Below are 24,439 nucleotides of genomic sequence, written 5' to 3' on the forward strand. Positions count from 1 at the left end.
AAAAGGACATCAGAAAACAAGAGACCTATGGGCCAAATCCCTCACCCGAGTCACCTTCACCCTGCTGCTTGTTCAACTGTTGTGATTTTAAAAAAAAATTCCATCTTTATTCCTATGAAAAATTTTGACCTCATATTGTGGGCCCAACATAACCCAAAGGGTCATGGCATAACTTTGATACAAGGTTACAAGGCTAACGATCATAATATGAAATGAAAGCTCTTATCAAAAGGAATCTTAAAACAAAATATGTAAGCCCTGCCTTAAACAACTAAGGAGATTTTGCCTATATTAACTTTGTTAACAAAGTAAGCAAACACTTTTTTACAATTTACAATTTATGTTCCCTTTGTTCAAAATATGTTTCATACCAAATTTGAAAAGAATTGGAATGATAGTTATCAAGAAGAAGTTAAAAATGTCTATTGTTCACACATTTAATAACTGAACATTTTGGCCCCATCCTGATACCAAATCCCCTATCCCTGGGATAATCAAATTTATAATTTTGGTAAAGGACTACCTCTTCTTTCTAAATATCTATTTACTTTCAATTTAGTATCAATAGCATTAAAGAAAATGTTATTTAAGTGTTTTACACATAAACACTATATAACAAGTTTGGCCCCACCCTGGGGTCAGAACCCCTACCCCGGGGATCATGAAATTTACAAGTTTGGTAGAGGCCTTCCTGCTCTACATCACTATGCATTTAGTTTTTCTTACATGTGTGTGGTTTTTGAGAAGAAGATTTTTGAAAATTGATCAATTTTGGACAGTTTTTGCCCCACCCTATGGCCCCCAGGGTGCTGGAGTCCTGAAATTTACAATTTATGTCCCCTTGTCCCAATGATGCTTCATACCAAATTTGAAAAGAATTGGACTGGTAGTTATTAAGAAAAAGTTAAAAATGTTCAATTGTTAACGCACGACGATGGACGAAAACCAATTGCAATAGAAATTAAGAAAATCAAAATCCTTGGCACATGCTTATCTTCCACACCCATACAAATACTCTGTAAAATAAGTAGGTCCTCACTTGAAAATTGTGGAAGAAAAAATAAAAGACAAATCATGTACTGTCTATGCAATAATTTTCAAATAAAGGGGCACAACTTCTGGAAGAGAGGTCAAAATGAATCAAAACTGCAAAATGATCTAGAATGATCCACAAAGAAGCTACATAGCATGTTTCAGCTTGATATGTGACAGAGAAATGAAATTAGAAACAGAAAACCCTGAACAGACGGACGGAAGGACAGACTTAAGGACATCGATGTACCATAATACGTCCGCTGTACCATAATACGTCCCATCTAAAGACGGGCATACAAAAATGTGCTTTGACCTTGTGGGCATCAAAATTCTATTAAATCTGATAAAGTAAATCAGATAGCACGTTGTTGTAAAACTATTTCTAAAGTATGTATATATCCAACATTTATGTGAAAATTTGCTATTCTGTATACTTACATTGTTTGTTAATGTGTATTGCATGAATGATGAAAATAACAAACTACCTCAAGTGTTTGCAAATTGTCTCCAGCTATCCGTAACATCTGTCTTGCATGGTTAATCCTCTGTTGTGATTCACTTTCCACCTGACCTTGACCTTGACCCAAATGTATGTGTACATCTACGGAGGATCCATCATTCTACAAAAAAGTGCATCACAGTATCAAATCATAGTTAATTTCTTATAATTTCATTACACAATGTAAATGCATTTTAACATGAAATTCTGTATAATAATAAAAGTACAGTGCATGACCATTTAACTTTCAGGAAAAACTATTTCAATATCATAAGCACTGAAATGGATGAATAAAGCTTTGAAGTTGAAGCCCCTGGAGTTTGTCTTTTATCCACTCACAGAGGTTCTGGTTGATACTCTTGCATTTCTTCCCATATCTCCCATCCCAGTGATGGCATCTTGTACAATGTTCTGTAGCAATACATGTGGAACAGTAGAAATCTTTTACACACACATAAATTTTTTACAGATTACAAAAATTATAGAAAACATTAAAATTTATACATTCTGCAAACTAGACCTGATTAAACAAGAGGTACTGTGAGCAATGCTCACTAAGAATACCCCCTGCTTACCCCAATCTCCTAAAGGGTGTTGTTAATAGGTATAAATTACCTCTTTCCTGAGTGTAAAAATATGGTATGCCTTTGTAGAAGAAAATGGAAGATATAGTCCGAACACAAATCCATGGTATAAACTTATAATTTTGACCTTGAAATCAAAGGTCAAGGTCATAAAGAGGTCATAAAATGTACATGACACATAGTCTCATGGTGATACACCCATGTCTTATGGTATGACTATGTCAAAACCCTATAATCAATTTTGATCTTGAGGTCAAAGTTCAAGGTCATATAGAAGTCATGAAGGTACCCGACACATCGTCTCATGGTGATACACTCATGTGTCAAATATGGTATGCCTATGTCAAAGAACAAAGAAGTCATGGCCCTGACACGAATCCATTTTAAAAACCTTTAATTTTGACCTTGAGGTCAAGGTCATATGGAGGTCATGAAGGTACTCGACACATCGTCTGACGGTGATCCACCTGTGTGCCAAATATGGTATGTCTATGTCAAAGAACAGAGAAGTTATGGCCCGGACACGAATCTGCACAGACAGATAGACGGACAGACAGTGATTCCAATATACCCCCCTGAACTTCGTTTGCTGGGGGTATAATAAATATGTAACTTTATTTAGCAGGACAACTGTTTTCAGATGTCTGACAAGCCAACAATAATAGTGTTACTAAAGTATTTTTCTATTAAAACAGAAATAACAAACAAATTTTAGAATTTACATGAACAAAGCATTTCATAACATTTAAAATACAAATTCAACACTCAATCTTTGAAGAACTGTGAATATGTTGACTTGTCCCAAGAGAATTAGAACTTCCTAAGATTAATGGTAAATAGCCCTGTAATCAGTGATCCGTATCACAAGACAAAGTACAAGTACCAGTATACAATTTATAAATTAACATAAATTTCCACCCCATCTTATTTTACCCCAGACGCATTTAAAAATGATTTCATTCTACAGAATCTTGAATTTGCCCTAAATCCTTTATTACAACTTATGGGTAGTAGTACTTTAAATTTACTCACTTTTGAATTGGCCCAATCTGGATGAGGGCAAAATGAGCAAATATTGTGTGTGTGTATGATACTACATGTACATTAATTCTACAAACCTGGATTTCATCTGCATCAACAGCATCAGAGGGAACTGAGACTGAGCCAATGACAAAACTGTTAGCATCCCGAGCTCCTGGGGGACGAGATGAAGGTGTGGCACCTCCAGGGGAGGCAGCAGGGGGACGAGATGATGGCGGGATTCTGTGAACCACATGTATCACTTTTCCATGGACACCTAACAAAGATAAATGTATTGATCTTCATTTCACTTGTTACAGCAGTCTACATTAAAGAACATCTAATTGCCCCGCTCCTAGGGCCCCAGGGGTGCTGGAGTCCTGAAATTTACAATTCATGTCACCCTTGTCCCAATGATGATGCATACCAAATTTGAAAAGAATTGGAATGATAGTTTATAATATCAAGAAAAAGTTAAAAATGTCTATTGTTCACACATTTAATAACTGACCATTTTCGTCCCACCCTGATACCAAAACCCCTACCCCTGGAATAATCAAATTTACAATTTTGGTAAAGGACTACCTCTTCTTTCTAAATATCTATTTACTTTCAATTTAGTATCAATAGCATTAAAGAAGATGTAATTTAAGTGTTTTACACATAAGCACTATATACCAAGTTTGGCCACACCCTGGGGTCAGAACCCCTACCCAGGGGATCATAAAATTTTAAAATTTGGTAGAGGCCTTCCTGTTCTACATCACTATGCATTTAGTTGTTCTTACATGTGTGTGGTTCTTGAGAAAAAGATTTTTGAAAATTGGTCAATTTTGGGCAGTTTTTGCCCCGCCCCTAGGGCCCCAGGGGTGCTGAAGTCCTGAAATTGACAATTTAAGTCCCCCTTGTCCCAATGATGCTTCATACCAAATTTGAAAAGAATTGGACTGGTAGTTATTAAGAAGTTAAAAATGTTCAATTGTTAACGCACGACGACGGACGAAAACCAATTGCAATAGGTCACTTGAGTTTACTAAGGTGACCTAAAAAATCTAACATAAAATGACTATGTCCATGAAGTTGAAGAAATACTTGTAAAATGAAGAAAAATTGTCCATTCATGATGAAAATATGAGATGCACACCTTCATATGATGTACAATGTATAAAGAGCATATAAATTTTCAGAAAAATCCACATGTTAGCCTCTCAGAACAAATCCTGACAAAGTCACATCTACAGACAGACAGATGGACACAACAATTCTATTATACCCTCTCCTTTTGCAGTGAGAGAACATGTCATTACAATATGACGCAAGTCCACAAAGTTGAAAAAATATCCATAACTTCCTTGAATGTGAAAAAAATATCAATCAAAATAGCAGGTAGATAACTTCATTATTCATATACAGTAAGATATACACAAGTTTTAATCAAATCTGTTCATTAGTGTTAAGCAAATTATGTCTATGGATGAACAAATGGACACAGAGACAAAGTGATTCCAATATTACCCTCCCCCCCCCCCCCCCCCCCCCCAAAGATTCTGTTTGCGTGGGTGAGGGGGGGGGGGTGTTATAATAAATGAACAGATTCCTCTTCATAACTGCTTATAAGATAATTACTCTCCATCACTTACTGTAGTCTTTCAGTAGCTTTTCATCTTGCATAACCCTCCCTTGAAAAATCAACCTTTGTGTGTCTGCAGATATACTCTGAAAAATATATAGTTTACAAAGAATTCTATAAATGTTAATGATTTCTAAAAACAAGTGATTAGCATACGCAGATGTCCTTGAGTGTGGCCATGTTCTAATGTGAACTTAATGAATACATGTATTTTTAGCAACAGTCCAAATCCTTCTAAGTTACTGCTGAGAAACTAAATATCTATTTTTAGTTATAGGTCATGTCCTTTAACTCTATGCCCAGAGACAATTCAAAACAAAAAAAGTCATGTCCTTTAACCCTATGCTCAGAGACAATTCAAAACAAACTTTTCATTACACCAACCCATTCTCAAATATGAATATTCCAGTTCAAATCCTTCCAAGTCACTGTAGTATTGTATATATTTATAATATAGTAAATGTCTATGCCTTTTCCCTCTTTAACCCAAAGACAATGTCGTACAAGCTTTTCATTTAACCAACCCATGGTGCAAATATGAACAGAATTAAGTCCAAAACCTTCTAAATCCTATGTACCTTCTAAAGGTACCGAATTAAACATCTGAAGGTGGAGTAGCTGATTATACCCCTATATTCCAGGACTTCGTGAGCTAAAAATACACGACATTGTAACGTTTGATGTTTGGTTTACTTACAATTGAATCTGCTATTCTCTCTTTAAATTGGCGTACAGTTAACTGAAACAGAACAAAAGATTACATATAGTGACCTACAAGTATGGAAATTGTTGATAATCAATTTGTTTTAATGAATGGTTGAAATGTGTGCCAATGTTTTTATCATTAGTTAATTAATTGCTACTTACATCTCCTGGGACACTAAAACTTTTATTCTGCGAGTCCAGTGTCTTCACCGTTACGTCTATCATTTTGAATTCTTATTTGTGTCCTACAACTGTATTGGTAAAATGAATGCTAAACAATACAAAGTAACATACAAGAAAATTCAATACTTCATGACAATGCACTCTATATTCTAGTAACGAAAATATCAAAGCAAAACCCTTAAATCCTATAAACAAATAAATCAAAACATGGTACTGTGAATCCCTTATAATATATTTCACAAGACTTTATTTCCACAATCTTGCCTTACTGAATAATCAGCACGACTTCATTTTCAAGAACAATCAATCCATTAATTATTATATATATGAAGAAATTGATGAGACCCTTATTTTCTTGTCATGGTAACCTTGCACACCAAGGAAAAACAAAATGTTTTTGCGAGTAAACAATAATTTGACAGTATTTTCATAAAATGTGAGGAACATGTAGTTTTAAAAGGTAGAATTCTTATCAATTAACACTTTTTCTGAAAGACTTCACCAAAAATGTTTAAGAAATGGCATGTTTAAGAGGAATGGCACATTGTCATAATTATTCCAAAGGAAGTATGTCACAAATGCATAGATAGACATCTGCTACACTAAGCAGAATAACCCTTAAGGCTGCCCACATGTATCTTTGGAGGCTAAAATTATGTAATTGTTGGTCTGGATTTGTCGATCTACACCTCACACTGCTGGGTCTATCTATTTTTAGCTATGTATTTCCTTTGCAGAATTTGTGATCCGTTTTGTCTAATATGTTGGTGAGAACATTATGCCAAACGGTAACGGGTGGTTTCGTCCCGATTACTTATTCGCACCTAGTGGATTCGCACCAAGTAGTTTCATCCCAATTTCAATGCAGGTAACATAAGGTAGAGGATTGGCTTAAAGTCGAGTGGTTTCGCCCCGATGTACTAATCGAGTGGTTTCGCCCCAATTTACCTGCATAGAATCTAGTTATAGGTACAACAGCGTGGAGGTGCGCGGTAGAATTGGTGTAGTTACCGATGTCTGACATTAGTGAAGTGTGAACAATATTCCTGTTTACTTTATCTTTTGCAAAAAATCTAAACTGTGGTCTGTAATTTCATTCAATTTTACCGTCAATATAAGTCTCATTGTTAAAAGAGATTATGCTCTGATCAATAGTCCCAACCACTGTTGCCATATATAAATATCCAAAAATTGTTGGTATAATGGTTAAAAATGAGCATACCTTGGGCGTCGGTAAATTAATATAAAGGGGAGTATGCACTGATCAATCGTTCCAACCATTGTTGCTACATACTCAATAGGGGCTAAACCACTCAGGACGAATCCACTTGGGGCGTACATGTAAAGGTGCGAATCCACTAGGTGCGAATAGGTAATCAGGACGAAACAACCCGCATCATGCCAAACAACGTTCAAATAAAACTGGTATTTTCTGTTTGACAATCTTGATTTCTTTTTTCATTGACATTAAGCAGGTTGGGAACACTTCCCCTATAGCGAGATATTCTCGTTAAAACGCGATTATCCCTCTTTAGCGAGAAATAAACATTACCATAAACAGGTGTTTTGGCGTCTTTATTGAAAATAATGGCAAATCCTGTGCAACGCTGAATAAGTGCGACACGCACTCAACATGATGTGAATTGTTTCTATGAAATTGACAACATAGTCATGAAATTGCATATCAAAGTTGCTGCGTAAGAGGGAATCCAATACACATCATGAGTGTTTTTGTTTTGATTCATATATTTGCAGAAGTATCAGACATTTTAGCACTTTTTCTTCTTTTCACGTGAATCACGAAAAGATGTACTCCGCGGGTCTTTTTCTCAGTTGTACGGGATATATTTATTCTCGCTAGAGAGGGATAATCGCGTTTTAGCGAGAATATCTCGCAATACGGGAAGTGTTCCCAACCTGTTAAGTTATACCATAAAACACTGTTTTACGGTCTTTGAAGGCTACAAGTCAAGAATATGAAGGAAATTGCACTTACATTTAATGTTTATGAACTTTGTTAGAAGAAGTTTATCAAACATATATTGCTACCTGAATATCAGTGAGAAGTTTCATTTCATGTTCTTAGGAATAGTCTAAGAGACAAAACACTCTGAACCCCAAGGCAAGTCAACTTAATTCTTCTATACATCAATCAATCATATGCGTAAATTCACTAACTTATTCGAGATAAATGCTGACACTATATTAATTATTACAGCATCACTGTGATAGACCTTTTTTATCTACCAGTTTTGCTTTGAGAAGGTTCAGAAAGACGCTTAAATTTGTGTCCATGATTAAAAAAAACCAAAACTAACAAAAGGCCCTTCACTTATGTAACAATTTAAAGACAAGCATATAGTAATGATACCTACTGCAAGACTCAATACCAGTTTGCTATGCTCAGACCCAAAATGAAACAAATGGAAATTTCTATGCTGAGTCAAGACAGTTTTGGGGTGCTGGAAATCGCCGTGTTGGCGGTTGTCGTAAAAATTGGCACGGCTAGTATGTATATTTAAAATGATTTATGTAATTCAAGATTTTGCACTTTAATTCTGATTCTTTCGTTTCATACTATATCATGATACATATACTATAGCTATTTTAAAAAGGTTATGTTTTACGACACCCTTCGACCATATGGCATTACGAAAATAGGACACGCCATTACAAGTAACTGTGCAATAGAAACTCGAGAAAGTTTTGCCTTATAACGCTCTAATCTTGTTACAGTTACTCTATACTTATCAAAATGGCTCAAGCAGATTGGGATGAAGTCACATACATTAGAAAAAAACAACCCAAATCTAGTCAACTGCGTTCTCAACAGGTAATCGTGTACCATTTGTTATGTTTAGATTTCATTAGAATAGAAGAAGAACGAAAAATGCCGTGCTCGCAAAATTTCTTGATTGTAGATATTTTGCTGTATAATTATGACAAAATCTAGCGTATTTAGACATACAGTAATAAAGGAATTAATATATAGTATTTGACTAGTACTAGTGTAAAGAGACATTTATTATATATATTACTGCCAATACTGGTGACTCTTGTTGACATTGTGACAAATTTCAGGGAATGTAAACATTTTAATGACCTAATTTCAGTGAATATATTGTAAACATTTCCATGACATATCAGACAATTTAAACTAATGATATGATTTTATTATATTGTACTTTATTTAATAGTTTATAAATATCATCATGATGTGTATCATATATATATATCTATCCAGTTTTGAAAATGTACTATGTGACCCACTTCACTAAGTCTAATCTCTGTCTGTTTAGTAATGAGTCATATTCCAGGCTTAATATCTTGAGATTTCCTACCAGATTCAGAATATGGTCAATTTAAACCATGCCCACTATTACAAAAAGATTTGGAAGTGAAGGATGTTGACGCCCGTCAACGGACCAGCCAGAGTGTAGAAGCCTAAGCAATATTTTACCGACTTCAGTCTTTAGACTAGCAGATAATTTCAAAGACTGGGTACCTGTAAAATATGACAAGAAATCATTATTAAATAAGTTTTAATGTATCAACCAGATCCTTTTAAGCTATAGGATGCAATTTAACCAAATTGTGAATTTAAAGAATCCATGAAATTAAACAGCATAGAAATTGAATAATAATTTCTTGTTCCAAACAGTCTATGCGAAAGTTTTTTTGACCACACAGGACATTCAGTCCTGTGTAATCAATGAACACACCGGACGGGACCGAACCAAATTTTGTCAGACCGAAAAACCTAATGTAAAAAAGTGAAACAAGTGAAAATGCAAAACCAAGGAAATCTTGTTTATTATACTAGTAATACTATACCAGGGATCCCTCCTGCATAATACTTTGGATGGTACATGCGGTTTTAATCATATTCATTTATGTATTTGGATTTGTGTGATATTTTTTACTTATAGACTCCGTGTCAAAATAGTAAAGCACAAAACCGGACACTGAGACATCAGACATACCGGTCTGGTGTAAAAAATGACGCATCGGACCTTAGGCACTGCACATCGGTCAGGTCCGACGGTCGGATGTCTTTCGCATAGACTGTCAAAAGAATGTGAATAATTTCAAGATTTCCTTCATGGTAATGGTATCAATAAATGAATGTTTTTCATATCAAAAGTAATAAATTCAGACCAGTAAGTTGACATCAATATTTTTTTAAGATATTGATTTTTGTAGATAAATCAGTGATACCAAGAACACCTGGTGTAAATGATACAAAAATTCAAAAAGTATAAGTCTTAGGAAATTCTTAATAAAAATAATTCCGTATATTGATATAAAAATATCAATTTATTGATATGTGGTTGCATCATTTCTGTTGGTTATGTCCTGTTACTACAAATCATGTATTCTCTTCAAGACCAAGAAAATAAGCACCACCTTCAAATTTACCTGGCCTGTGAACCCTTGTCAATCAGGAGAAATTGAGCTTCACATTGGATGCTAGAAATTGATGGACATTTAGTTACTAGTCTTTGTGTATACCTTATCTATCTTATTTGGCAATCGAGGCGCCCGTGCAATCTTTGATGCTTACCGCGTAATCCAACTGGAGAGGAAATTTTCATGTAGAGATAGTCGTACAATAATAGTAGTAAATTTTGCATACAATTACATCAATTATGATAGAATATAATAGGTTATGCTTAGGAATGGATACGATTGATAATGATTATTATGCAGGGCTCGAAATTAACATATGCCCGTCAGTCTGTGACTTGTTAAAAGTCTGGCGGACTGACTGACATTTGTTTTAGTCAGTCCGATGGGACTGGTTAATTTTCTAAAGCATCATTTTGGAAAATATAAAGTTTATGAAATTTTATTTACACATTTGGCATGCTTCGATCTGTAGATATATGAAGACGTAATATATAAATCCCACATTTAATTGAACATTGAAATATTGTCCGAGGCATATCGAGCTAAATTTCATTTTAATAACATTAACGAAATATGTTTAATTATTTCTGGAAAACTCTGTTGGACTGGTAAATTTTTCTGCGGACTGGTTGAAATTATACCCTATCAGTCTTGCTGGACTGGTGACATAAAAAGTTAGCTTCAAGCCCTGTTATGGATTATTAGAATATAATTTACACGGACATCGATTTTATGCTAAACAGATTAATTATGAGTAAATACATTGTATGTTAATGAAATTTTGTTTACATTCAGTTGAAAATTTATAAGCATAATTTTCCCTTGAAACATGGCGACAAACGTGCATGTAACTGCAATCTGATTAGAATTAGATGTTAGATCCGCTTGCGTATTGACATATGTATGCAAGTACGCAAACTGATCTAATTTTAAATAGATTGGTGTAACTGTCAACTTATCGGAAGAGAAGTTGCCGTGCGGCTATAAGGGCTCTTTCTTGTGTGTAATGGTTGGAATTGGGATCCAGAAGAAGAATGAATTCTTCCTCTGGACCAGTTATCGAAGGAACTGTCGGAAAATCTGAATGTCCTGACTGTTTTTGTAGGCCATGTGTTATGGACAAGTCACACAGACAACTTTGGTAACCAGAGAATTCTGGAGTGCCGTCCAGAAAAACTAATTCAAACTGAATAAAACTTTCTGAGCAGTTTTGGAATATATACATGTAGTCATCACGGGGCATGGGACGATGATCGGTACATCAGCTGTACATAGCCAGAAACTCTACCGCAGTACACAGGAACTCCCATAGGAAACTGTATGTTTGGCAGTCCATCGTCAGATATACCAGGTATCTGACGGAGGCAGTCAAATGGATACAGGAAAACTTAGAATAAAAAAGTATCTGCCTTAGTTTTCAATGGCTAACGTTCTCATTTATATAAGATAGATTTATCGAGCTTTAATTTTTACATGTTTGATTCATTAGATTTAGATCAATGTTTTGATTAACCTACACAAGAAAAATGGCTACCATGAATTTTTCAATCTTACAAAAACGTACAGGTAATGCAGGTAACACAGATAACATCCTGTGTATTTGGGACGATATATACAAGCTAGCAGGGTTTCATTGGGCTCGGGTCTTCAATTAGCCTTAAATTAGCTCCGCCCCACACTTAACTTACCTGAGGAAAACCGACCATTTGAAAACCTCGGCCTTTGAATATGATACAGTCACACTTATTGTGACAAAATACAATAAAGGTTTAATAGTTATATAACCGAAATACCCGAAACTGAAGTAAAATGAACTGACCCGAAAATTTGTGGAACAGATTTTGGCATACCATATTTGACACATGAGTGTATCACCATGAGACGATGTGTTGGGTACCTTCATGACCTCTATATGACCTTGAACTTTGACCTCAAGGTCAAAATTAATTATAGGGTTTTGACATAGTCATACCATAAGACATGGGTGTATCACCATGATACTATGTGTCATGTACGTTCATGACCTCTTTATGACCTTGACCTTTGATCTCAGGTCAAAATTATAAGTTTATACCATGGATTTGTGTTCGGACTATATCTTCCATTTTCTTCTACAAAGGCATACCATATTTTTACACTCAGGAAAGAGGTACATGTAATTTATACCTATTAAGGAAAGTCCGTGCTTTTACGTATCCGGTTTTAAATTTTAAACACCGACTAGAACGTTCCAGTTATAACTTCTTTGTCTGATGTTTGTAGTTTACGAGAACTGTACGAGTCAAATTTAGCATTCAAATGTGAATCTTAGATATATTTACCATGAATTATTATAGTATCAAGTCCTCACTAGCTCCAATGGTACAAAGCAATGTAATATCTACATTGATCTCTAAAAGGCTCATAGCTTGCAATCTAAGCCTGAAGAAGTTAATAATCATACATAGGCGTGACCCTCACAGTGGAATTCAAACTGTTTTTAGTGAGTTTGTGTTTGGTTCAAAGAAACCCAGAATTATAAATCCTCAGAAAATCATCAGCAAAGTTGTTGAATATTTGAACTCTTCTTCACAAGTACTTTCAAGAAACAAAATTATTTGTACATGAGCTGTAGTTGCTAGAATCTACACATATGTAACACTATATTTATTCTTTCTGTAAGTATGAGATAGCATGTAGGTATTTTTATGTATGATATGATTGATAGCCAAACAAAAAAAGAATAACACACACCAAAAAAATTGTGAGAAAAAGGAAGGGGTGGGGGTGCCCCCCCCCCCCCCCCCCCCCCATCTCCCTCCTTGTGTTCTAATTGTCTGGTAGGACAAAAATTTCAGTATGTTTTACATATATATATATATATTGTCATATTCTGTTAATCTTGATTTTAAGACTGTATTTGCTGTTACAATTTACTATTTTCAAAGTGTGCAAAAATTATTGTAAAACTTAAATTTAAAAATGGGGGTTTGCGTATTCAAGAGACCATTTTGCAAAATATCTCTGGTCAACTATGGTAAAATATGTTTTTTTGTTAACCTTAGATACAATTCTAAATATTTTAAAAGAAAAACTGGCATGTAAACAATTTAGATTTTGAGAATTTTTCAAAATTGCGATATTCTGTGATTTTTTTCTGAAGGATGTGAGCAGATTAAACAGCAATTGTGTATGTTTTCAATTGAATATCTTTAAAAATTCTCTCAATAAATGAATAGCTATTGGTTTTTATATATTATAGCTTAATATGATGTGCTTTAGTGCATATTTTAAATAAAACATGAGATCATGCATTCTTGTGTTAAAATTTGGCTTTTGCATTTGGGGGTATATGTGCTCTGTAGCACATACTATAAAAATAAACCCGCAAAGGTATGTCTAATATGGGTTTTTAGCTCTTCTGAGCCGAAGGCTCAAAGAGCTAATGCTATGGCCATTTGTGCGGTGTGTGTAAACTTTTTAGAAAAAGGGCTATAACTCAAGAACCCCTTGGCCAATTTTTTTCAAATTTGTTACAGGGTATCATTGGCCCAAGGGCTTTCATACATACTAAATAGAGGGATGTGACCCTTTAACAAGGGGAGATAATCAGGAAAATACAAACAAAAGTAGTGGTTGCTAAAAAATCTTCTTCTCAAGAACCACTGGGCAGATTATCACCAAACTTACACATAAGGATGAGGATATGTTGTAGATTAAAAATTGTTCAAGGCATTACCCTGGGGCAAAGGGCCTGGTCTCAAGGTCACTTCAAACTTGACCTAAATTTATATTTCCTTAAATCTTTGATATTTTAGTCATTATAAGGACTAGGATCATCAAATTTTGACAGTTGATGCATCTTAGGACTTTGTGTCAAGTTGTCTCAAAAGTAGGTCACGGTGACCTACTTTTTGAATTTTGCAGGTATTTATTTTAAAATTAATTTTGATGCATATCTTGGACACTTTGAAGCCTATGATCATCAAAACTTGTCAGTTGGTGGATCATGGGACCTTGAAATGCGCCAACTGAAAAATAGGTCACCGTGACCTACTTTCTGAATTTTATGGCTTATCATTTATAGATATATTTTAAGTTGTTATTTCAAATACCGAGAGGTTTAGAATCATCAAATCTTTTAAGTTGATGCATCTTGAGGCCTTGAAACATATTTATAAAAAAGTAGGTCACAGTGACCTAATTTTTGAATTTTGCAGATATTCAAATTTCACATTTTCTTTTTTATATGCATATTTTGGGCACTGTAAAACCTAGGATCATCAAACTTTGTCAGTTGATGCGTCTTCAGTCTTCGGTTTGTGTCGACCAAAAAGTAGGTCACCGTGACCTACTTTTGGTATTTGACAGCTAAATTACTATATTTCAGACACTATTTGACCTACAATCATCAAACTTTGTCAGTTGATGCATCTTGAGTCTTCGGAGTGTATCGACCAAAAAGTAGGTCACTGTGACCTACTTTTGGCATTTGACAGTTATATTTATATATTTCAGTCACTAATTGACCTACAATCATCAAACTTTGACAGTTGATGCATCTTGAGTCTACGGAGTGTGTCGACCAAAAAGTAGGTCACCTTGACCTACTTTTGGAATTTGACGGCTATATTTATATATTTCAGATACTATTTGACCTACAGTCATCAAACTTTGTCAGTTGTTGGGTCTTGCATGTTCGAAGGGTTTCGACCAAAAAGTAGGTCAACTTGACCTACTTTTGGAATTGGACGGCTATATTTATATATTTCAGATACTATTTGACCTACAGTCATCAAACTTTGTCAGTTGATGCATCTTGCATGTTCAAAGGGTGTCGACCAAAAAGTAGGTCAACTTGACCTACTTTTGGAATTGGACGGCTATATTTATATATTTCAGATACTATTTGACCTACAGTCATCAAACTTTGTCAGTTGATGGGTCTTGCATGTTCGGAGTTCGCTGACCAAAAAGTAGGTCACCATGACCTACGATTGGAATTTGACAGCTATATTTCAATATTCAGATACTAATTGGCTTAAAATCATCAAACTTTGTCAGTTGATATTTCTTGGGTTCTCAAAATGTGTAAACCAAAAAGTAGGTCACATTGACCTACTTTTTTTGAATTCTTAGGATTTAACTAAAGATTTAGAATACTAAGAGGCTAAGAATAGAAATGGTGGGGTTGTACAATTTATCAGAAGAGCGATTCTAGGCCCTTGGGCCTCTTGTTTAGTTAGTTTATGAGTTGTTAAAGTTATTTAAATGAAGAAAAAAAATTTATTGACAGAAATTTCTAATAGTATTTACCTACCTTAACAACACCCTTTGGGAGATTGGGGTTAGCGAGGGGTATTCTTAGTGAGCATTGCTCACAGTACCTCTTGTTTATTTCTAATTTTTAAATTTTCTAAGTCCCATAAAAATCAGTCAACTGTGATGAAACATAAAATTTAACCGTAAACATGCATTAGTGAATCTCATTCTAAATTTTGGCGGCATAAATCAAAATATGGTAAAAAAAAAAAAAAACGTGCAAAACTATGTTGTGACAAATGGACAGACGGACTGAGAGGAACAGACTAACAGTTCCCTGTGGCTTTGTCAGTAGGGGACTAAATGAGATTAATTAAGTGTGATATGAATTCTTTAAAGATTTAATATGTATTCATTTCTTTTTTTGAATTCCAGGCTATAAATTCAGCACAGAGACAAGGTCTGACAGTTGAAACATCAAAGAAATGTACGTATTTTATATCAGAAGTGTGAGCACTGGCTAGGCAACTCCACGTCACAAATTTGTGTTTAAATTAACGGCAAATTGTATGTGTCAGAGTTTAGGTGTAAATGTAATAATTTCTCCATGATAAAACATTGGCCCAAAGACAAAAGAACTATGACCTTAATATTGACTTTTATTTTAAAGTACATGTACGTTTAATAAAAAAACAAGTGCATTTGTTTAATTTGTTGAGAAATAAGTGAAAGATTTTTAAATATTATAAACAATGCACTTTCCTTCATTGTCTTTTCAACCAGCCAAAGGTTGTTGTTTTTCTTCAAAGCTGTTTGGGGACTATGAGATATTGAGGTAGGCTAATTTTCAGGTTACCCAAGGCTACCTGTGCCTGTCTTTTGTTTTGCATGCATTGTTAATTTTTCAACTCCATCTCAGGAACTGACCATTTATTATGAAATTACCTAAAGTATTTAGGGGTAGGTACACAAAATTTGTGAATTTCATGGTTACTGCTCAATTGCAGCTCTAGAGGTGGGGTTAAAGCTTTAAAAAAAGGTGATCCCATCTTTGAATATATTTGTTAATCCTGTACATGTGGCAATCTGCTAAATAATTTCCTCAAATGAAGGGTCATCAAGTTCTCTATCTCAGGTTAAATTCTCGGAGTGGCATATTAAATTGGTTTTTCTGCAAAACGTACCCGTTTACCAAAACTCCTGAAAATGAAAGTAAGGATTAGGAAATTTCCCATTCTGGACCAGGTATATACCAAGCAATGAATTGATGATTAAAAATAGTATTAAATGGTTTTCAAAACGGCATCTCCTCCTGTATGACTTATATCAGGCATCTTGATGACACACTGAGCAACAATGTTGAGAATAAACTTGAGATCGTTAAATTGAATATTGCTAGTTAGTATTTATTCCATATCGGAGGTAATGACTATCTTACTTGGAATTGATAAAGTCCCTAAAATTAGCTCTCGCTAAATATATATACCCATATTTTATGGAGAAATCACTAAATTTGTGTCTTGCTAAAAAATACCACTTATAATACAGTATAGGTTACTAATAAAAAAAGATAATAAATATTTGTTCTAAGTTACAACTTTGTAATGGAGAAGTATTAGAAGCTCAAGGTTCTTATGGCTAGGCAGGGTGTATTAAGATTGAACCTGAACCAGTGTCATGTAAACAAAGTAACAGTCAGGGTGTAAAGAGTGAGAAAACTGGTGTGGGAGTACAAATATTTTAGTGGAGAGGATTAAGCATTTATTTAGCATAAAGGTTGTCTACGACCAGGCCAAATAAAGTTGGACATATTTGTTCCAGACTAACTTTGCAATATTGAGATACATCAGAAGTTGTTTTTTTTTACATTGCAAATGAAAGAAATTGAGTAATGACCATAAACTGATAAAAAGTTACAAAATATTTGTCCAGGCATTAACATTCAAAGTACGCAATCACAAAAGTTTGAAAGATATGTACTCTTGTTAAATTTCAGTGTTACAAATGACGAATTCAACAATTATTGAATTCCATTGTACACGTCCTACCTACATAATAACTCAATGTCACTATTAAACTATCGTTAATTGAAACGGTCACTTTGTGATGATGATGATGATAGTGAAGAGATGTAAAAAATTATTTGAAAATAGACAATCATACATCCAAAATAGAAATACATGCACAACTATAGATCAGTTAGGATTTTAGTTAGTTTATTAGGACGAATCATTTTTTGAGTTATTCATCTTTCTCAGATGATGGGGGCTCCAATAGACAAGCCAAGGGAGATAAGAACACTGCCAAACTGGACCGTGAAACTGAAGAGCTCCATCATGATACTGTGGGACTGGACGTTTCTAAACTGATTCAGTTAGGGCGAAGTGAAAAGAAGCTTACTCAAAAGGATCTGGCTACAGTAAGCATGAATTCAGTGTATTCATTGTGCCTGTACTGTATGTGTAGTTCACCAGTTACTGCCTTTGTTGATGAAGTAATGGGTGCACTAAAACATTAAAAATATTTATCTACTATTAAACATAGACCAGAGGCTAAACAATGGGTACAACAAATAAGACATCATACCTAATTGTTCCAAATTCTAAATATGCTAAAATAAGTACACATACAGTGTACCGTATATTGGGTAATTTTGGCATACTGGAAATGCTAGTGTGTTTGGTGGGTGAGGAAAATTCACAAAAAAATTAAAAGCACCAAAAAAAATTTCATATAAATTACACACTTATTAAATGAAATTGTGCCAAAAGTGACTTGGCTAGTTTACATCTTCTTCACTAATATCAGTGAGCACATGTTTAAATAAAACATTGTAATCAGTACAAATTTATCGATATTATGGTGTATAACTGACTGCACTGTTTTTTTTAAAATAGAAAATCAATGAAAAAACCCAAGTTATCACAGAATATGAGAATGGAAGGGCAATCCCGAGCCAACAGGTGTTAGCTAAAATGGAAAGGGTTCTTGGTAAGTTAACAGAATCTGAATATGAATATTTTGAAGAAAATTCATTTATGTTTTATATATTGCCAATAATATATTTTAAAAAAAATTCTTGTTAATTTTCAGGAATGAAATTGCGTGGCAAAGACAAGGGCCAACCACTGGGGGGCCCCAAAAAGTAATCAATCCCTTTCTGGGGCCCGAAATTTCACCATGTTGTGGTATTCATGTAAACTGTCAGATGAAAACAGAGTTAGTAATATTTCGTCTCCTTGTATTTATATGCTTCTTCAGTGTACATATGCAGACACACAGTCCAATGACTCTACGATGTATTGCAGCTCAGCATCTTTATATCAATAAGCAAGGTTGATGGTTCTTCTTTTCCCATTTGGGTTTGAAAAGTTTGTTTTGACAGTTATTTTTAGAAAAGAAAAAAAAAAAAAAATGCTTTAATAGGTTGGAAGGTTATCAATATTTTTCACATCCAATGTCTGTTTTGTATTTTTTATTTTTGACTTTGTTTTTTCAACTTTTGCATTCAGACATTTTTAACATCTGTATTATGGATGAAATATAAACATTTTGACATTTAAAACAGTGCTTTCTTCTATTTCATTACCAATACTCCTTTCATGGATTCGTGGTACCTCAGTGGTAGAGTGTTCACTTTGTGACTAGGAGGTTGGGAGTATGAGCCCTGCTTGTGCCATGGCAGCATCAAACCTAAGACAGAAAGATAGGTAGTGATTGCTCCTTTGCCAAACACAAAACGAAAGTGAGAATCACAGGTCCTTCAGATTTGACCTTAGAATGGGAGGTTTTGGCACGATGAAGAACCCTCACTGCTACGGCCATGAGCACTAAGCATAGGTCTAAATCTGTGGTACTTGCGTACAGCTGGTGATGTCTCAATATGAGTGAAAAATTCTTTCAGAGATGTAAATCCATCGTCGCAAACCACGGGTTATTGTTTCATTCTATTTCACAAATAGTTTGTGAAATAGAATGAAACAATAACCCGTGGTTTGCGACGATGTAAATTAAGCAAACAAAGAAGGCAACAGATGTGTATGCATCAATATTTGTATTCCCATTGATATTTTAATTCCAATTACTGCATGGATGGAATAACCAGAGTTGAAAAAATACTTCTGAAGTGATATTGAGGTATTATCCTGACTGCAGTTTGCATATGACATTCAGAATCACCATAGTGTCATAAATCATTCAATGATATCAAAACATCTTAATTCAAATATGTTTATAACATTATTTAGCTTTCAGTTTAAGTGAGCTTTTCAGATTGAAGTGTGTTTGTCCAAATATAAACTCCACATTTTCAACTTCATCTCAAAACTGAAGGGGCATGGGCCATGAGTTTCACAATTATGGTAGAGGCATTCATGCTCATTTTCACTACAGATACAGTCAAACTTCATTATCTCGAACCTGATGGGGCAAAGAAAAAACTGAGATATCTAAAGTTTTGAGATATTGAGGTTAATATATATAAAGAAAATGTATCTGGTAGTTGGGACTTTCATGATATTCACAGATACTGATGTTTGAGATACTGAAGTTCAACTGTATTCAGAGGTTTTCATTGACTTCTAATTAGTATTACTATACACTTGGTGGTTTTCTTGACATTCAGGGATGGAACGAATTTTTAAACATTTCATGTATTATCCACTCAAAGCTCTGCCCCAGAGCCTAAACCACAGGCACTTGCATGTATATCGCTTTGAGGCCTAATTACTATATATAGTAATTAGGCATCTAAGCGATATAAGTATACCTATGGCCCACGACTAAAGAGATTCACAATTATGGTAGATGTTGTCATACACTTCATAGCCATGTATATACGACTTAATTACTCCACACGTATTGAAGTTGGTTATTTTGATATATTTCTTATTTTGTAATGAAATGAATTTCATAAAAACTTTTTATCGTTTTCTTTGCATTAAAATGTTGGTTGCATTGAATCTGATTTCAAGTAATTTAAGGAGTTCAAAGGTCAATCACTGAGCTGATAATGAGTTTTGTAACAGTTGCACTGAATTGCTCTACATTTGTCATCATCATGATTCTATTAGTATACTTTTACTACAGAAGGTTGCTTTGTTCTTTAATTGGCAGGAATACTTCATTACTGCATCATGTGTATTATGAATTCCCATGGTTAACTCAACATACAGTCGAATCTCAACAAGTCGAAGTCGGCATATCCAATGTAGACTTTAGACTTGCTCAAGTCTCTATGTTGTTTTTATTACTTTATCATTTCGTTAAAATTTTTCTGTGTTTCAGAAGTCTAAATATCTGCTCTCTACCATACTAAATGTCACCAAACATAGAGACTTGTAAACCCTGCACAGGGCTTATCAGCCTCCTAATTAAATCTGTCATCATGTATCCCTCTGTAGGGTGTTTGGCATTATCAAAAAGTATTAAAGAGAGCAATGATTATTAAACATAGAGACTTGAGCAAGTCTATGTAGACTTCAGCATCAAGTGGATTTCATCAATGTTTATGCCTTGTGCAAACAATTTTAGTGTATTTTCTCATGTTTTGTCAAAGCATGTAGAATTAGGTTCTTTATTAGAATAATGGAAGAAAAAGTAATAAAACTATTTGAGTTGATATCTTGATAACATTCCATCCAAAGTCACCACATTTTATGCAGATTTTGCTATATAGCAGCCATTACCAGTCAAAGCAGGACATGTATACATGAGTACTCTACAAAATTAAAAAAAAAAATTACCAAATTAACAGATCTCAAAATGATACTTATTGAGGGAAATTTTCAGTCAATATTACAACACTCAAATTCTATATAGACCAGAAATCTGGTCCATCATTTTAAGGTCACCATCAGATAATCCACCTATTTTTTATTTTGATTGGGTCTTTCATGGATTGCAAATCTGATTTTTTTTTTAGCTTGGCTGAGCCAGTCTCAAGAGAGCTTTTCTGATCAAAATTTTTCTGGCGTCTGTTGTCATCGGCATTTATACTTTTCACAATTTTAGCTCACCTGAGCCAAAGGCTCAAGTGAGTTTTTCTGATCAAAATTTGTCCGTTGTCTGTCGTTGTCGTTTTGTAAACTTTTCACATTTTCATCTTCTCCAGAACCACTGGGTCAATTTCAACCAAACTTGGCCAAAAGCATTCTTAGGTAAAGGGCTTTCAAGTTTATTCAAATGAAGGGCCGTGCCCCCTTCAAAGGGGGAGATAATCACAAAAATGTAAAATTAGGGTAGGGTCATTTAAAAATCTTCTCCACAACCAATGAGCCAAAAGAGCTGACATTTACATGAAAGCTTTCTGACATAGTGCAGATTCAAGTTTGTTCCAATCATGACCCCCGGGGGTAGGATGAGGTCACAATAGGGGATCAAAGTTTAACATAGAAATATACAAGGAAAATCTTTAAAAATCTTCTTCTCCACAACCAATGAGCCAGAAGAGTTGACATTTACATGAAAGCTTTCTGACATAGTGCAGATTCAAGTTTGTTCAAATCAGGGCCCCCAGAGGTCAGTTGGGGCCACAATAGGGGATCAAAGTTTTACATAGAAATATATAGGGAAAATCTTCTCCACAACCGCTGAGCCAGAAGTGCTGAGATTTATATGAAAGCTTCCTGACATAGTGCAGATTCAAGTTTGTTCAAATCATGGTCCCCAGGGTTAGATTGGGGCCACAATTGGGGATCTCAGTTTTACATAGAAATATATAGGGAAAATCCTTAAAAATCTTCTCCTCCACAACCAATGAGCCAGAAGAGCTGAGATTTACAAGAAAACTTCCTGACATAGTGCAGATACAAGTTTGTTCAAATCATGGCCCCTGGGGGTAGGTTGGGGTCACAATAAGGGATCAAAATTTTACATAGCAATATATAAGGAAAATCTTCTCCAGAACCAATGAGCCAGAAGAGCTGAGATTTACACGAAAGCTTCCGGACAAAGTGCAAATTTAAGTTTGTTCAAATCATGGCCCCTGGGAGTAGGTTGGGGTCACAATAGGAGATCAAAGTTTTACATGGGAATAAATAGAGAAATTCTTTAAAAAATCTTCTTGAGAACCACTGGGCCAGAAAAGCTCAGATTCAAGTTTGTTCAAATTATGGCCCCTAGGGTAGGTTGGGGCCACAATAGGGGATCAAAGTTTTAAATAGAAATATATAGAGAAAATCTTTAAAATCTATTTCTCAAGAACCATTGGGCCAAAGAAGTTGACATTTACATGAAAGCTTCCTGACATAGTGCAGATTCAAGTTTGTAAAACTCATGGCCTCCAGGAATAGGTTGGAGCCACAATAGGAACTAAGGTTTTACATCCAAATATATATCTAAAGTCTTCTGATATGGGCCAAGATGACTCAGGTGAGCGATATAGCCCATGGGCCTCTTGTCATCTTCTCAAACCACTGGGCCAATTTTAATCAAAGTTGGCATAAATCATCCTTGGGTGAAGAGGATTGAAGTTTGTTCAAACGAAGGGCCATGCCCCCTTCAAACGGGAGATAATCACAAAAATAGGGTGGGGTCATTTAAAAATCTTCTAAAGAACCATTGGGCTAGAAAAATTGAAATTTACTCAAAAGCTTCCTCGCATAGTGAAGATTCAAGCTTATTCAAATCATGATGCCAGGAAGTAGGATGAGGCCACAATAGGGGATCAAAGTTTACCTGCTAATATATAGGAAAAATATTTTAAAATCTTCTCAAGAACCTCTTGACCAGAAAAGTTTAGATAAACATGAAAACTTCCTGCCACAGAGTAGATTCAAGTTTGTTAAAATCGTGGTCTCTGGGGGTAGGTCTTATAGGGTCACAATTGGGGATAAAAGTTTTAGGTGCAAATGTATAGGAAGAATCTTCAAAAATCTTTCGTTGAAGAAGCACTGAGCCAAAGAAGTGAACATTTTTATGAAAGCTTCCTGACAAAAGAGTACAATTGGGGATCAAAGTTTCATTTAGGAATAAACTGGGGATCAATAAAAACATTTTCAAAAGTAGCAAAGCCACACTAAATCAAATCCAAATGTTCCAAAGTTGTGTGGACTCCAGTTTTTTAATGGCCCTGCAACTATAGTTGGTGGCATATTTTGTCCTGTCTGTCTGAAACTAACCTTGCTCACAACTTTTGAGTGGTAAGTGATTGGGCTTTCCTATTTCATATTCCGTGTGACATCATCTTTTCTTTGATACCAAACTTTTTAAACTTGTGACCTTGACCTAATATCTCAAGAACTATTTAAGGTAAGGTTTACATAATGTGAATAATTAGAAGATTCCTTATGGTAAGGCCTTACATTTAATATACAACCTTTGACCAAGTGATCTTGACATAGTGTGACCTTGAACCTCACTCTTATTATTTAAATAGTGAGTGTTAGGGCTCCCAAAATTGTCATATATACATTTCTTGTGACAAAACCTTTTTTGTATTGAAGTTTGTAATCTTGACCTTGGAGTTTGACCTACTTTTAGGAAATGTAAAATATTAAATATCTCCTGAACGGTATAAGGTAGGGCTGTCGATGTTGTATATAGATTCTTTATGGCAACAACTCTCATGTGATAGTAAGGTGTTTGACCTTGAAGTTTGACGTACTTTTAAAAAACATTACCCATTCAATATTTCCTGAACTATTTAAAGGGACTGATTCACGATTTTCCCCAACATTTTTTTTTTCACTTTTAATGATCGAAATCTACTGTTTTAAAGTAATTCCACCCTCCTGTGATGTCATCAGATTTGGCAAAATCAATCATTTGGTTAGATTTATGCATGATAGGAACATACATTTTGTTGGAGTCTTTTCCTATAGTTATTGTAAAAAAAATCTTGTTAAAAATAAAATATTTCAAAAGTCTAAGTTATAGATGAATAATCAATGATACGATTCAAAATATTGAATCCAAGGACAATAACTCTGTTTCTATTGACTTCTTTATCAAGTCTATCATGCGATGATTTCCTTTATTTTTTACAGACATTTTGTATATTTTTGTGAAGACACAGTTTCATGTAATTGTTATGAATGCTACTATATCGTCATAACCAGTTTGTATGGAATTTTAATAACGCTGTTCAAGGAAAATTGCAATTTTCTGACGGTGATATATGATTCTGTTTAT

General features: G+C 34.6%; 2 protein-coding genes across 2 annotated transcripts in view; one reads left to right on the forward strand and one right to left on the reverse strand.

The window, feature by feature from the left end:
* Nucleotides 1-8,145, reverse strand: part of LOC125679726 (large proline-rich protein BAG6-like) — a 33,433-nt gene extending 25,288 nt beyond the window's left edge. The window contains exons 1-7 of the mRNA XM_056155711.1: nucleotides 8,032-8,145; nucleotides 5,636-5,724; nucleotides 5,466-5,507; nucleotides 4,779-4,854; nucleotides 3,237-3,415; nucleotides 1,874-1,945; nucleotides 1,521-1,655 (exon numbers count right to left, since the gene is read on the reverse strand). Of these exons, the coding sequence (XP_056011686.1) occupies nucleotides 1,521-1,655; nucleotides 1,874-1,945; nucleotides 3,237-3,415; nucleotides 4,779-4,854; nucleotides 5,466-5,507; nucleotides 5,636-5,698 (567 nt within the window). The 5' untranslated portion in view covers nucleotides 5,699-5,724; nucleotides 8,032-8,145. The remainder of the gene's footprint in view (nucleotides 1-1,520; nucleotides 1,656-1,873; nucleotides 1,946-3,236; nucleotides 3,416-4,778; nucleotides 4,855-5,465; nucleotides 5,508-5,635; nucleotides 5,725-8,031) is intronic.
* Nucleotides 8,146-8,274: 129 nt separating this feature from the next.
* Nucleotides 8,275-18,872, forward strand: LOC125680295 (endothelial differentiation-related factor 1-like). Its single transcript, XM_048919767.2, has 5 exons — nucleotides 8,275-8,489; nucleotides 15,743-15,794; nucleotides 17,566-17,726; nucleotides 18,205-18,298; nucleotides 18,401-18,872. The coding sequence occupies exons 1-5, from the start codon at nucleotides 8,412-8,414 to the stop codon at nucleotides 18,454-18,456; spliced, it is 441 nt and encodes a 146-aa protein (XP_048775724.1). The 5' UTR covers nucleotides 8,275-8,411; the 3' UTR covers nucleotides 18,457-18,872.
* Nucleotides 18,873-24,439: the final 5,567 nt, after the last annotated feature.

The sequence above is a fragment of the Ostrea edulis genome, chromosome 2 (genome assembly GCF_947568905.1).
Source record: "Ostrea edulis chromosome 2, xbOstEdul1.1, whole genome shotgun sequence".
NCBI lineage: Eukaryota > Metazoa > Mollusca > Bivalvia > Ostreida > Ostreidae > Ostrea > Ostrea edulis.

Coding starts and splice junctions, on each gene's coding strand:
- LOC125680295 (XM_048919767.2), top strand. CDS start 8,412: ATGGCTCAAGCAGATTGGGATGAAGTCACATACATTAGAAAAAAACAA. Junction 17,727..18,204: donor CTCAAAAGGATCTGGCTACA/GTAAGCATGAAT, acceptor TTTTTAAAATAG/AAAATCAATGAAAAAACCCA. Junction 18,299..18,400: donor TAAAATGGAAAGGGTTCTTG/GTAAGTTAACAG, acceptor GTTAATTTTCAG/GAATGAAATTGCGTGGCAAA.